Source organism: Micromys minutus, assembly GCF_963924665.1.
Source record: "Micromys minutus genome assembly, chromosome: 21".
Classification (NCBI taxonomy): Eukaryota; Metazoa; Chordata; class Mammalia; order Rodentia; family Muridae; genus Micromys; species Micromys minutus.
This window is the reverse complement of record NC_137956.1, coordinates 7,366,067-7,380,802: the sequence shown is the minus strand read 5'-3', so window position 1 is coordinate 7,380,802 and position 14,736 is coordinate 7,366,067. Positions and strand designations below refer to the sequence as shown.

Below are 14,736 nucleotides of genomic sequence, written 5' to 3'. Positions count from 1 at the left end.
GCAGTCCAACCTAACCCAGTCTATTTTACTGAGTAAAAGCTATGCACTGTGTAGTCAAGCTGTTACTGGTAAATTGTAAACACGCTTAATTACTTAATGGCACATAATTTACAAATACACAGCTGTTATAGGGCATGCTTCAACAGATGAGTAAAGTATTTAAGAATGTTCTTTAAATTAGGATTCATTCTTTTTTAATCTTCTCATTTAAATATGTGTGAGGGCTGCAGAGTACATAAAAGTGCTTTTAAACTAACACTGTCAGGGTGAGTCCAATTCCCAGAACCCACATGGTAGGAAGAACAGACTCTGACATCTCCTGTGCCATGACATAGGCACACACACACACACACACACACACACACACACACACACGTGCACCTTTGCATCCCAGGAGGCCATGCCCACCAGTGAGGATCCCTCTGGTGGGTGAGGAAGCTGGAGGCTACAAACATGGTACTTGAGGACTGTTCCAACCTGGGAGCATTTGTGAATCTCAGAATCCCAGGGAGTTGATATCAATCACAAAACAAACAAAGGTTCCTTAGACTTTGAAAGGTTTTGGTTGGAAGTGAAATTTAGACCACTTGACTGTTAAACACGTTTGTTGGGGAGATTTTAAGTGTGCTGCCTGTGAGGTGCTAGAACACCCAGTGTTCTATGCTGTTTCCAAATGCTATTTGCAAATAAGAACTTCCGGTGGATGCTTCACTATGTTTTGGTGTGGAATGTATGTGTGCAATGGGAGTTCGTTTAATGTAAATAAAATTCAGAATTTCATTAGTGTCCATCCCTCTGAGAGGAGTTGGATGAGTCAGTCTGACTTGTTTCCAGTTGAAATGTGCCACCTATGTTTGATCCAGTTCTCAGTTCTGTTTGCAGTGTTAAATACATACATGTCTTATGTGACATCCTGATTACATGCAGCAGTTTTTGAAGTTTTTGTTGTTGTTGCTCATAATTCAAACCAAATGTTTGAAAAAGTCCTTACTTGTTCCAGTATTGTGGCTTTATGGGTGAAGTCCACTTGCTTCCTATCATAGACCATAATATAGACCAATGCTCTCAGTTTGATTCCTTCTCCTGATATTTAACAGAAACGCCATCCCAGCTCCTCTAAACTAGACTTTTGGCACACATGCATGTCCTTTTGAAGCATCTCAGGGTGACGCCTGTACCTTCACACAGCCCCTGATTTTCCATTGCAGGAGCAGCAGAGAAGAGCTCCAAGCATGGTGCGGAGGACAAGACGCAGACCATCATCACAGCCATGAAAGAAAGAATGAAGATCAGGGAGAGGAACAGGCCAGAGGTGTTTGAAGTCATTCAGGAAATGTTCCAGATCTCCAAAGAGGATTTTGTGCAGTACACAAAAGCTGCCAAGCAGAGCGTGCTAGATGGGACATCTAAGTGGTCAGCCAAAATCACCATTACAGGTACAATACATTTCTTTATTCTTTAGTGTTTTATTCCATATGGAGGGTTGTGTGTGTGTGTGTGTGTGTGTGTGTGTGTGTGTGTGTGTGTGTGTATCAGGAAACACCAATACAAAAAAACCCTCTAGATAAAATAGATTTTTTTAAAAATGTCATCAATGTTGACAAATTTGCCTGTTCAATTTTCTCAAATGTATGCGGTAAATTTGAATAAGTTCACTCTATATTCTGTTAATTTATCCATCAATATTTTAAAGATTTAATAAATTAGCTTTTCGAGTTTCCCGCTGCTGAATAATGACGGCAGTGTCAGTCAGGCCCTCGCTGAGGGTGGCTGTTGCTGTGTTGCTTTGAGGGGAATTATCTTAGTAACTACACACTTGTCCATCTGACCCCGAAGTAAACATCAGTGATGGTTAAGTTCTTTAAATGAAAATTCTAAAGCTGGTCCTTTGAATGATATTAACATACACACGAGAGCTGGAGAGATGTATTATTGTTTAATTAGTACTTACTGCCCTTACCATAAACTGGCTTAATTCCTGGTTTAAGGACCTGGTTTAAGTTGCCAGTATTAACATGGGAGCTTACAGCCACTTACAATTCTAGGTCCAGAGAATCTGATGCCCTTTGCTTACCTCCATAAGCACTGCACACATCTGATGCACGTGCAAACATGTAGGCAAAATACCCATATACTAAAAGAAGTAACACCAGAAGCATAGAAGAAAAATATCATTTTATTGCATAATATAATAAAAATTCTTTACTGGATTAAGCTGATCTGTACTCATACTAAATCAATTACGTTTTTAAATCATTTGAATTTTTCTGGGCATTGAGTGTGTGTGTGTGTGTGTGTGTGTGTGTGTGTGTGTGTATGCTGCATGTGACCTGAGCCAATACACATATAGAAGTACATATCATTGGATATTTTCCAAGTTACAGCTGTTACTCTATGTTTCTGCTCATGTCCACCATGGTGTTTTCAAATATGAATACAATTCAGAATGATAAAAGCTAACTAGTTAATTTGCAAAGTGCCATTTTGTTCTGAAAGCTTAGGACATCTGTCATGTGCTTTAGGAATGTAGTACATAGTATTTCCTGTCGTCGCATTGATGTGTGATATGTCTCTTGAAATATGTTCCTTTTACACACACACACACACACACACACACACACACACATGCTATCTTTCTCTAGGACTTTAAAAGCTTCTTGCACACAGTTGTAGTCTTGTAGTAGTGACACCATTTTGTATCAGGTCCAATTGTATCTGAACACAATCTCTTCCAATTTCATGCATGCCATAGGAAATGGCAGTATTTTGCTATGAGTTCCTATTAACAAGAAAACACTTGTGTCAACATTTATCAAAATGAGATTTATACCTGGCCAATGGTACACACAGAAAGTTCCATATCGCTGATTATTAAAGAAATGCAGATCTCAAACACAGCGAGCTACCTCCTCACACATGTTAGGATGACTAACCTCCAAATATACAAAAACTAAGTGTGGGTCAGAATATGGAGGGAAAGGAGCCCAGTACAGAGGTGAGAGGGATGTAAATTAGAACCGTTATTATGGAGAACAACAAGAAGAGTCCTATAAGATATTCAAAATGTAACTGCCACATGTCCCTGGGGTCCCACTATGGAGTATATACCCCAAAGAGACAAAACCTAAAACCACTATCTTAAGTAAGTTGTCTTACTCCTGTGCAGCACAACTCACAGCAGCTGAGGTATTAATTCAGCAGAGGTGTCCATCAACAGAGGGACAAGGGAAAAGTGGTAGAACATCTGTTTTAGATGTTTGTGGCATTCAGTGACCTGTGAGAATGAATGTGGTGAGGTTGTATCTGCAAACCCAGGGTAAAATGACAGAAAATATTCTAACGGTTTTGTTTGTGGAAGCATTGTCACATTGAAGCCTTTATTTCTGGTTCATTTCAGTGGTTTCTGCACAAGGCTTGCAGGCAAAAGACAAAACAGGGTCCAGTGACCCATATGTGACAGTTCAAGTTGGCAAGAATAAAAGAAGAACAAAAACCATCTTTGGGAACTTGAATCCAGTGTGGGATGAGAAGTTCTACTTGTAAGTACACACCATAAAGCTAATTACAGAGACAACAGTGTTTGAGGGTGAATTTAACACAGACTCATGAATGCTAAAGTCACGACTATACTTTAACCTCGTGCAGAAATGTTGAAAAAGGGGAGCTAGAATTTTAAACTTAATATGATAAAATGCTTTGTTTACGCTTTAGAAGTACAGTTGAGGCAGTACTGGAGGAGGTAGCAAAGAGGTTTATTTTGTGGTCTGTGATTTGGGATGTGAGTGCTCAGAGTTGGAAACCCATGGTTTGGGCAAGCGCTGTACTGTATGTGAAGATTTGAGACTAGTGACAGAAGAGATATTTGGGACACCACCTCATCCATCCATCATGGTAGAAATGAGACTAGACCACCCAAAGAAAATGGCCAATGAAAGCTTTATGACCTTTCAATGGGTATGAGGACATTTCTTTATAAACTCTTACATCCTGCACCCAAGAGCCAGAAATCACTTTTTTTTTTCCAGGACCCTTTTCTTTCTATAACTCTTCTTGAGAAAAAAAAAAAATGATAGAATGATTTCTAGTTATAATCTGGTAAAAAGTCGATAAGGGGCTTAAGTCTGCTGTGTCTTCCTTCTTTCTATGCTAAGTGAGCAATCCTGGATCTGTTTACGTGTTTAACACATGGGGTGTGGGGTTTGTGATTGTTATTTGTTTGAATATAGACAAGTGAAAAGTGTTTTATAAAAACTGGTTTAGAGAACTACTTGGCATTGTGTAACTATGAAATGAATGGTGAGGTTTGGGTGACATTTCTCTTCAGACGGATGGGTAGGCTCATCCCTAGCTCTTTTTCAATGGAAGACAAGAAATCAATGGATAGTTACAAATTGAGATTCTACTGAAGTCAAGTAAAAGAATATAGCCAGTTGGGCAGTGGGGAGGAAGCAGGGGTGTGGCGGTGGAGACCTATCGTAAACAAGAGCAAAGAACTCAGTGCGGAGGCAGCTAGACTGCCACAGCATCACACAAACCAAATGCTGTTGAGCCTGCAGACCTTTGATGGAAGCGGCACACACAAAACCTTAAAAAGACTTTGACTGAGGCATCATTGACAGACTGAATCTGCACACAGGTAAACAGTCAAGGTTTGCTATATGTCTATGCCTGCGTCTATAAAATTGTCACCACCCACAAGATAGAGAACTTGCCTCTTCTAAAACACATGTCATGCCCCACACATGGCTTTTCCTCTGACATCCCTTGTGCCGAGCAGAAGCCAGTCTGGGTACTGATGTGACATGCTTTGTGTTTCTCAGAGTCTACATTTCCCATAGATGGAGTCATGAGGCACGCGCCCTTCTTCCATAGAGTTCCATTTGCTCGACATGGGCATTTTGAGTTTTATAATGAATCACTAGTTCTTGTCATTTTTAGTGCTGGGTTGTATCCCAGTATCATTTCCTGTTTATCTCACAAATGTACAGATGTTCCAAGTCTAATCCAAACTTCCAGTTCTTGGTAAGAATAAGTCTGAAATCCTTTAAATTTTAGCATCCCACCCATCTACAGTGGCATCTTATGTAGGTCTTATTATGTATCTTTCTAACAACTAAGAGATAAGCATTGTTGTGCTTGCATGCTGTGTCTCTTCCTTGATTAAGAGCCTATTCAAACAGTTTGACATTTTTACAGAGTTGTGTATAATTTTTAGTTGCATATGCTTTATAGTTTTGCAATCAGACCTTGATGTATATTTAAGTAAAATCTAGTATGGTATAAGTTATACCTATAAACATTTGAGTGTTTATTATTGAAAGCATTATTTGTTCTCAGCTAAATTGCTTCTTTACCTTTTGATGGAATCCAGCTCTGCAGGTGTGGGTGGCTGCATTTCAGGACTTTCTGTTCTGTTCTGTTTGTCTGTTTATACTCAGGACTATGGCTCAATGGACCAAACCCTTATAAAGAAGTCTGAAATTAAGAAAGCCTGAGCTACATGGTGTTCTTTCATAGTTATGTCTACTGCATTAAGATGGTTCCATTATTTCCATATTAATTTAATACTCAGTTTATTATTTTCTTTGTAAAATAAAGCCATGAAAGAGTCAACTCCAAGTAGACTTTTTATTTCTTAATAGCCCTGTATGAGAGTCTAGTATTAAATCAAATGACACAGCAGGCATCTCAGCCTCATTCTTATCTTACCAGGAAGCATTCTGGCCTTTGTTAATTCAAGTCTAGCTGCAGCTTGATTGGGGCTGTTCTTTCTTCATTTAGGAAAAACAGCTTCTACTGCATTCTTTATGTGCATAGAGTTCTGGTGAGAAAGCCTACATTGGACTGTGTTCTTTTTCTGTGTGCTCTGACATGTTCATATGGCTTAGATTATCATTTGGTAACATTATTTTCAAGATCTATTCCATTGGGTCTGTGTTCCCATTGCTCCCATCAGGAAGTCTACTTAGTCCTTGTTTTCATAGGGCATATGCTCTTGTCCCTTCCTGCTGCCTTCCATATTTTATTCTCTCTGCTCTTTTGTGCAACATCATCACCGGGTGACATAGTATTCCCTTGTGTTTCTGATGCTTGGGATTTGTGGAAGAACTTGACCCTGTAGATCCGAATTTCCTCTCATATAAGGGAAACATCCTGGTTATTATTTCTGTTTCTCACCCTATTGTGGAAGCTCTATTGATACACATTTGGGTTGAAGTTTTTCTCACAGTTTCCTGATGCTCTGACTTGATTCAATTTAATATCCTTTGCTGTACAGACTGTTTTGGGTTTTAAGATGTATTTTATGCTGTATGAATGTCTCTGTTATTGTTCTGTTTTTTCTGAATTGACTAGTAGGGTTCTTTTTTGTTTCCATATGAGACTTAATTTTTCTCTAGTTCTGTGAAGAACATCACATTGTCATTTTAGTGTGATTACATAGCATTGGTTGTTCTGACTGTGTAACCAGTTTCACACCATTAATTTACTCTCTCCATGCATTTGGATTATCTTTGTATCTGCAGGGTTTTCTTCTATTTCTGCATTATTCTCTAGTTCCACTGTGGAGGCTTTTTACTTCCTTGGTTGGGTTTCTTCCTAAGTTTTTGTTTTTCTCTTCTTTAAAGTTATAATCAATGGCATATACTTTGCCTGCTTCTGTTCTTGAGGGCTTCATCATGGTGTGTAGTAGTATTTGATTTTTCTATGTGGATTCTGTATTCTACTACTTAGTTGAAATTTTTTGTTGGTCCTGAAAGTCTGTTGACTACTTGAGCCTGCATAATAGGCCATAAATGTTTGATGCCCTTGACCAGCAATAACATTGTGTCCACATAGCTTAGGTTTGTCTGCAAGGTTTTCTCAATATGCAGCATGTTTTTCTGTTTACACCTTTACTTCTATATTGTGTCTTGGACAACACTGCGAATAGCTTTTTGTCAGCAGCTGGGACAACTTTGCAAATATCATGCTGTCGGCAGCTGGGTGTTCTGACATTCTGCAAATATTCTTACTCTTTGTTCTGAAAATCAGTTATATAGAAAGTGTTCATTTGTTTTGATTTTGTTTGAAAACTCTACTAGACAGAATTGAAATGGGGCTTAAAGATTATTCTGCTGCTCCCTAAGAAGACCAGAGACTTATGTACACTCTGCTTCCTAACTCTTGAATTATGAGGCATTCTCCTCAGTTAAATGGAGAATTGCTCCTTTACCTGACCTTAGGTGGATGCTGGGCTTTGTTGCATCTAATCCATTTACTGTTCTTAGGCTACCTTGAGGCGTTAGCATAAGTGCACCCTCATCATATCCAAGTGACTCTGACAAGGGACCCTCCCTTTGTTCTGCTCTCTTCAGTGCTGTGGCTTGTGACATCCAGTCACCTTGTTTTTCCTGGAGTTTGAGCTTCATCTTTTCGGTCCAGAGAGCCCAAATGGCTCTACGTTTCTTGAACAGTGGCTAGGACAGTCTCCTCAGACAAGAAGCTGAAGTAATTATGAGGCTCACTTGAGTTTTGATCCTGCAAGGGGTCAGCTCATTGGTGGAACTTCATTGTGTTTGTGTGCTTATAGGGATTTTTAAATGTAGGATGATATCCCTTGTTAGTCAGTATTGACTGACATGAAAATCTGAGAACTTGAGTTTAAATGATAAGCAAAAGTGAAATAAAACAGTATAAGAGTCATTGCAAGTCTTGGCTGGCAAAATAAATACTTCTAAGGGATTTGATATGCAGAAGGCCAGTAGCAGTCTGAGAAGTAAAAAATCTACCTAACCATTCATTTTTAATCTTATGAAGATTCCCCATGAGAAATCAGCTAAGTGTCTTGTATGCAGGGAAAGCGTTTGTAAGGTAAGTGTTTGTGTGTAGAAAAAATACCCTATCAACATCAGGACCATATACAAGGTTTAGATATGATAGTGGTCAGTGTTCACACCAGCCAAAAATAATGTCAACCCCAGACAACCTAGACAGCATGGGATAAGCACCCAAAACTAAACAGCCAGATTCTGGGAACTATGGGATAAGACATCCAGATTCTTGGAACTATGGGATAAGGCATCCAGATTCTGGGAACTATGGGATAAGACATCCAGATTCTTGGAACTATAGGATAAGGCATCCAGATTCTGGGAACTATGGGATAAGACATCCAGATTCTGGGAACTATAGGATAAGACATCCAGATTCTGGGAACTATGGGATAAGACATCCAGATTCTGGGAACTATGGGATAAGACATCCAGATTCTGGGAACTATGGCAACACAATGACAATGTTCTCATGTAAAAAGTGTTCTCACCCAAATAGCAAGGGCACTTAACAACCAAAGCGCGCATAGTTGTAATACTGCAAAAAGAGAAAGGTTGTTAGGTCTGTGGCTTTTATTTTGTTGATGAAAAACTTGAAGTTCAGCTGGGTTATGGAAGAGACAGTTTTTAGGAAACATCCCCCTTTTGTGAAGCCGAATACCAGATGTAAGTGATGATGGCCAGATGTGCCTTTTCCTACAAGCAGATTCTCCACTCTGAGGCAGGCTGGCACAAATCTTGTAAAAAACTAAACTTAAATCATTGTTCAATTGTTGGATGTGATTATAAAGTTTAATTGTTCCTTTGTTTAGAGGTCTCTTGATGCCCTCTGGAGATTTTTATGATAAGATATTTCAGTTTTAATGTTTTTATCACTTCTTGGGCAGCTTAAACTGAGAATTTTAAGTGTGTGTGTGTGTGTGTGTGTGTGTGTGTGTGTGTGTGTGTGTGTTGTGTATATTTGTGTGTAAATTCATGAAACTAGAAATAGAAAAGGAAGAGAAGATATCATTGGAGAAGAGTAGAGAGAAGAACAAAGAGAAAGATTTGCAAAGGAGAATGTGTAATAAGAAGACAGAGAAGAGATATAGCCAGGAAGAAATGGGGCAGTAAGTTGATGAAGGGGAGCATATTAAACAAAGGATGTGTGAAAATTCCATCACAAAAAGCAGTCTTCAGTGTGCTAATTTAAAAATTCATTATTTGAAGAAATAAATGGACAGCATGTGACTTGAGAATAGCCCATTCTAGCATGCTTCATAGAAGAAAGCATGGCCCCTGGAGCACTGGTAGAAGCCTAAAGAACAAGGGGCTGTCACACATCTTAAGATTACTTGTGACAATGCCAATTATAGTTCTTTGGAAATTAAAATGTTTTATAGTGTTAAGGTATTCTCAGTCTTGGCTGTTTGATAATCATTTGGGTGCTCACCTCACAATTAATTGTGATGTTTCATTCGAATTCCCAGTGTTAAGATAATGGTATCTTTTGTGCTTATAAGCCATTCCCTAAAATTGAGAAGAAGCTGTTTCCAGAGAGAAAACAATCCTTAGATGTGTTTGTTTAATGAGATAAAGGAGAGAGCTAAGAAACCTGTGTCTCATGTGTATGTTGGTGGGATGTGTCCAGAGAATTCCCTAAGCAACCCTTCAAGCTTCATTTTCCCCTGGATATTGTTTGTTTTGTGTTTGGTTGTTTGTTTTCAAATGTCTGAAACAGAAAAAAAATTTTTCTGTGCTGTATTTTCCTAGAGAGAAGGTAGTCATAAGATTGTAGTAGGGACATGTTATATCATGTGATTTCATAAGAAGGAATTCTGTAAACAGGAAGTCTTGTCAGCACAACACTTGTGGTAAGAAGGCAAACAGCTCTTCTCTACTGTGGCGTTGAGCAGGAATGGTTTGTGGCTTACGCACTCTGGTCACACAGTTCACTGGCAAACCAGCTATACTCTCTTCAGGGGAATCAATTAGCCACTCCCTAACTTCACTTGAGCGCCCTCTAAGTACAAAACACTGTGCTAGGCAGCAATAAAAGAACTGATATAAGCAGTTTTACCTTTTATGAAACATTATCTGCTCTATGAGATTATCAATCAGACTTCTAGAACCATTCTGGATCTAGTATCCTTCTCGATGTCTAAGGAAGCCTTTAAATTCTCCAAATCATGAGAAACTGTTCTATATATTTTCTTTTTGACACTAGGGACCAAATGTCTGGTAAGAAGCAGTTCAAGGTATTACTGGCCTATTAGAGCCTATTCTTTCATGGGTAGAGTGTATCCTGTCAGGAAGGCGTGGCAGTGAAAGTATTGTCCCATCATTAAGAACCAAGCACAAGTAGGAAACAGTGAGTTTTGAAGCTCGAAGGCTCACTTCCAAGAACGTGCTCCAGGGAGCCTACACTTCAGAAAGGTTCCATGGCCTTTGCCAATGGCGCTGCCACCTCAGGGCCAAGAGTTCAGGCATAAAAACCTGTGGAAAGACTATATGTTCAAACCACCTCACCTATATACATAAACATTATTTTCCCCTTTAACTCAGTGTTGCTGTGGGAGATGCTGTAACACAGAACACCGTGAACTTGTGACAGTGCTGTTCAGAGATGGTTTGGCCCTTTAGAAGTGTTTAATAGCTATACCCACTTCCAGATGCCCAGCTCTAGTAGCAGACAAAGAGCCACAGGCATCTGGCTGTCACCAAGCCATGTGCTGCTCAGTCAGGGATGAGTGTAAATTAAACATAAACTGTGCTGTATACAAGATGGTTTATTTAACACTACAATTAAATAAAAATTCATGCATACCACAGCAGATTAATATTTTAAAATGACAGGAGGAAAGCAATCAGGATTTGATTTATTGCTTCGATCACTCACATAGTCCTTCCTGCGGCTGGATAGGGAAGGCAGCATTTCCTTAGCCTACCATAATGGCATCTGCACTAGCACATCATTTTTCAGAGAAGATACTTTCCTGTGTTTTCAAAGCAAGAGGGAGTCTACTCACCCTTTATGAGTTTAAACTTTTTTGTTTTTACTAAACACAGACTATACTGTTCATCTGCCTAAAAGAGAGGAATTCCAGTCAGCATTGCCTCTCACTTGCAACAAGGCTGTGTCCTTTGTTACCAATCTAGAATCAGTACAAACAACAAGAAAGGAACTTATGTTACCATCTCTTTGCTCTAGAACCAATGAATTTTGTAACAAAAGAAAGGGGTAGAGAAAGTGGATTTTGCTTCTTAAAATCACAAACTGGAAACCCAAAGAGAATTAATAAACAGCAAACTATGGAAAAATACAGCTCTAAAGACTGTCCAATGTGCTCTGTGGGTAGAGAAAGAGGAGGTCGTGATCTTTGCTAAGTTTCAAACTGAAAATGAATCTGGGTATGGTACCTCAGCCTATGATCCTGCACTTGGGATGTGGAGGCAGGAGGATCAAGAATTCAAAGCCAGTAGCCTAGACTACGTGAAATCCAGTGGAGTTCAAAGTACTTCAAATCCTTCATAAATAATAGAATTTTAAACAGAAATTCAAACTGTCAGGCCCAAAAAGGAAACTCCAGTTCCCCACGTTCTAGTAGGTAGACAAAGCCAGCAGCATTCCTCAGGAGCCTTGAAGCTGGTCCCCTTCTACCAAAGGAGCCATTTCCTTCCTCACTGGCAGAAAGAACAAATAGTTACCCACAGTGCCTATTAGCCTATCAAATGCATTCCGACCTCCATGCTTCCTCAGTATTACAGGTCCTTAGCCCCTCTCATCTCCCCCTCAACTTTTCCAGCTCATGGGCTTCCATCCCCTCAACTTCTCGGTATCCTTAGAACCCTGCTAGTTCAGCTGTAAGCTCCTTTGGTCTTAGTCTCTATTGCCCACACTCTGTCTTTTCCCCACCCCCTCTACTCTGCTCCTTCCTTTCTCCTCACCAGGCTCTGACTGCTGGCCATGCGCAGTCTACTACTTTTTCTACTACATTTACTACTTTCAAGACTCTTCCAGATGCCTCTGGCTGTGCTTTCCCTCATATCTACGATGCATCCTTCCTCTGAAGCATACATTGAAATGACTATGTTGTCAGTGAATACACATAGGCCAGTGTGTGTGTGTGTGTGTGTGTGTGTGTGTATGTATGTGTGTGTGCCTTTACTATAGGAAACCTTCCTGTTGAAATAAATAAATAAACAAAGAAACCCTTTGTACTAAGTGACTCAATAAGATGAGATTAGGAGACTGTTTATATTATGTGCTTTATGTATATAAGAGCCATGTGGTTCTGCTAGACATAGATTTGTAGATTAAAACAAAATTTTCTGAGTGTAATACACCTGGTTAGAGCCTTCAGTCAGCCTGAGAGAGCACATGGTGATTTTAAAACCCAAGTACCACACTGTCCATCCACCTGCTTGCCTCTTTCCTCCACTTCTTGATGCTCAGTTCCTTGAAAGCAGAAAGGGAAGCTCAGCATCCTGATACTTTCCTAGACAAGCTGTGAGAAGAAGGATATCCAGTAACCCACCTCCGTGCAATGGATCCAGATGCCAAGGTGGTTTTTTGTTTGTTTGTTTGTTTGTTTGTTTGTTTTAAAATACCAGCTCCATTACCATTACCATCAATTAAGCATATCTGTGGGAGGTGTTGTCTGGTGCTACCAACATGGAGTCCAGTAGAAAAAGATGTGCTGCCCTATTGGACCTTCCTTCTTGTGGAAAAGTAGATGATGCAGAGGTTGATGCCCACAGCCAGTCAGAGGAAGTTGGGGAATGGCTCATGGGCAGTTCTACCCATGTAACCTTGGGTATAGGACCTTCCAGTATAGTATGGTCAATCTACCATGGGCCACATGCTTAAAGAAAACCGACTTTCCCACTTCCAGGAACTACCAATTGCCAATAATCCTCAAGTTGTGTATATGTGGGGGGGGGGTGGTACTCAGCACTCCCTGTGGTCTCCACGCAAGGAGTTTGTCTGTTTTTTCTTCCTGGTAAGACCACTTAGCAGGGCTTGACAATGTAACAGGTATTTGATTCTAGGTAAATGGTGCTAAAAAGAAAGTAATATTTGAGAATTAAATATGTTCTATGTTTGTAAGGAGCTCATTGAAGAGATGTTAATGACTAAAAAGAATCTGAAACATAGATCATTACAATGATACATGATGATAATCCATAAGAGACAGGAGAGATTAAAAAAAAAAACTTGTGAAAAGCGTCTGAGAAAGACTCATCCTTTCAAAAATTTTATCAAAGTTAAAAAAATAGAAAGCCACATATAAAAAACAGGGAAAGGCTGTGTCAAAGCACATAATAACCAACCTAACAGAAATGAAAACCTTGCTAATAGCCAGGAAGAAGTCTGCATTACTTACAAAGGAAGGAAGCAGGCAGGCTTCTGTAGGGTATGAATAAGAGACAAGACTGGGTCGGCTTCAGATTACCAAGGGACAGCTGTCAAGTGTCCAGAGAAACTGTCTTCAACAAACAAACAAAAAAATCAAACATAAAATAAAGGCTTTTCAGATATAAAGAGTCAGGAAACTTCAATAGAAGCTTGAAGTCACACCAAATCTAATTTCTAATGATTAACCTTGAAGATATAAATATGAGTCACATTATACAGACTGTGCAGCTTATATTTTGGGATATATCTATATCTATAGATATATATATAGAGAGATATAATTAATTTAAAAAGCCATGGATTTGAGAGCAAGGAGGGGAGTAGGGAAGAGTTTGAGAAAAGAAGGAGAAGGGAGAAGAATGTAGATATATTAGAATCTCAAAAAAATCACAAATTAATAATCAAAAAGTGTTATAGAATTTGTAATAGAGAAAAACATAGCTGAATGTTTTTAAGAATTCCTCTGGAACAGAAGAAACTAGAAGCTTGTATTTAATAGGCTAGAAATATTTAAAATGGGAAAAAGAAAGAAATTGGTAAAAAAGAGAAATAATACCAATCATAAACATAGATGTCTAGAAAGGTAAGAAAATAAAACAAATATGAACACAATAATTACAATAACAAATATAACAGACCAATACATAGTTGTGTAAATCTATTTCTTTAAAGTATTAAACATGGACTGTTGAGTTGATTCTGTGGGTAAAGGAACTTGCCACCAAGTCTGATGATATGAGTTCAATCCCCAGGACACATGGTAGAAACCCAGATCCAAACCAGGCAATTTGTCCTGTCCCTCCATATTCATACCCTTACAGACAGACAGACAGACAGACTAAATTTTCCAAAATGCACTAATTCTAAAACAGAAAATAATTACTCAGACTTGTATCACAGGTAATTATTAAAATGCATCATTATACTTATACAATGTTCTCAAAAACAGAGCTAGAAATTTATTATAAAAATATTGTAGTGTGCAACAAAAGGTATATTTTAGATTGCGATATTTTAAAATGTACAAGAGATTTAAAATAACTGCAATAATGAGAAAACAAAATGCTATGACTAAGAAGATGACAAAGTAGAGAGAAGCCAATGGAGAGAGACTCAATGAAATGTGTAAAAAAAAAATCAGTGACATCATCACACCACACTTTGCTCTTGGCTCTTGATGGTCCCCAGAAATCTGGTCCAGATCTAATGCATTCAGAGTAGCAGGGGGCTCTCAGGTCACAGGTGTTCCTTATCACAGTAAAGCATGTTTGAAGGATGCTCATTTCCCCGAAGGCATGTATGGAAAGCAAAGACTCAGCCTTTGGCTTCTGATTCTTGTCATTTGCTTCTCACCACATGCTCTTTGGGGGGATAATGAACCCGTCCACAGCTTATCAGATGGTCTCTGAAAGTCGGTATAAATGAATGTCATCTCGGGCACATATATGTGTGTATTCATGTTCACATTACTCTAACAGTATCTTCGTGTGTTTTATAGATCTTTGTAATTGCCCTGTTCTTGTGTTC

The 14,736-nt window shown here is 39.0% G+C and overlaps 1 protein-coding gene across 1 annotated transcript in view; it reads left to right on the top strand.

Moving 5' to 3' along the window:
• UNC13C (unc-13 homolog C) overlaps positions 1 to 14,736 on the top strand; it is a gene marked incomplete at both ends in the record, with an annotated part of 411,981 nt that overhangs the window by 181,696 nt on the left and 215,549 nt on the right. The window contains 2 exons of the mRNA XM_080934341.1: positions 1,209 to 1,436; positions 3,398 to 3,539. Of these exons, the coding sequence (XP_080790467.1) occupies positions 1,209 to 1,436; positions 3,398 to 3,539 (370 nt within the window). The remainder of the gene's footprint in view (positions 1 to 1,208; positions 1,437 to 3,397; positions 3,540 to 14,736) is intronic.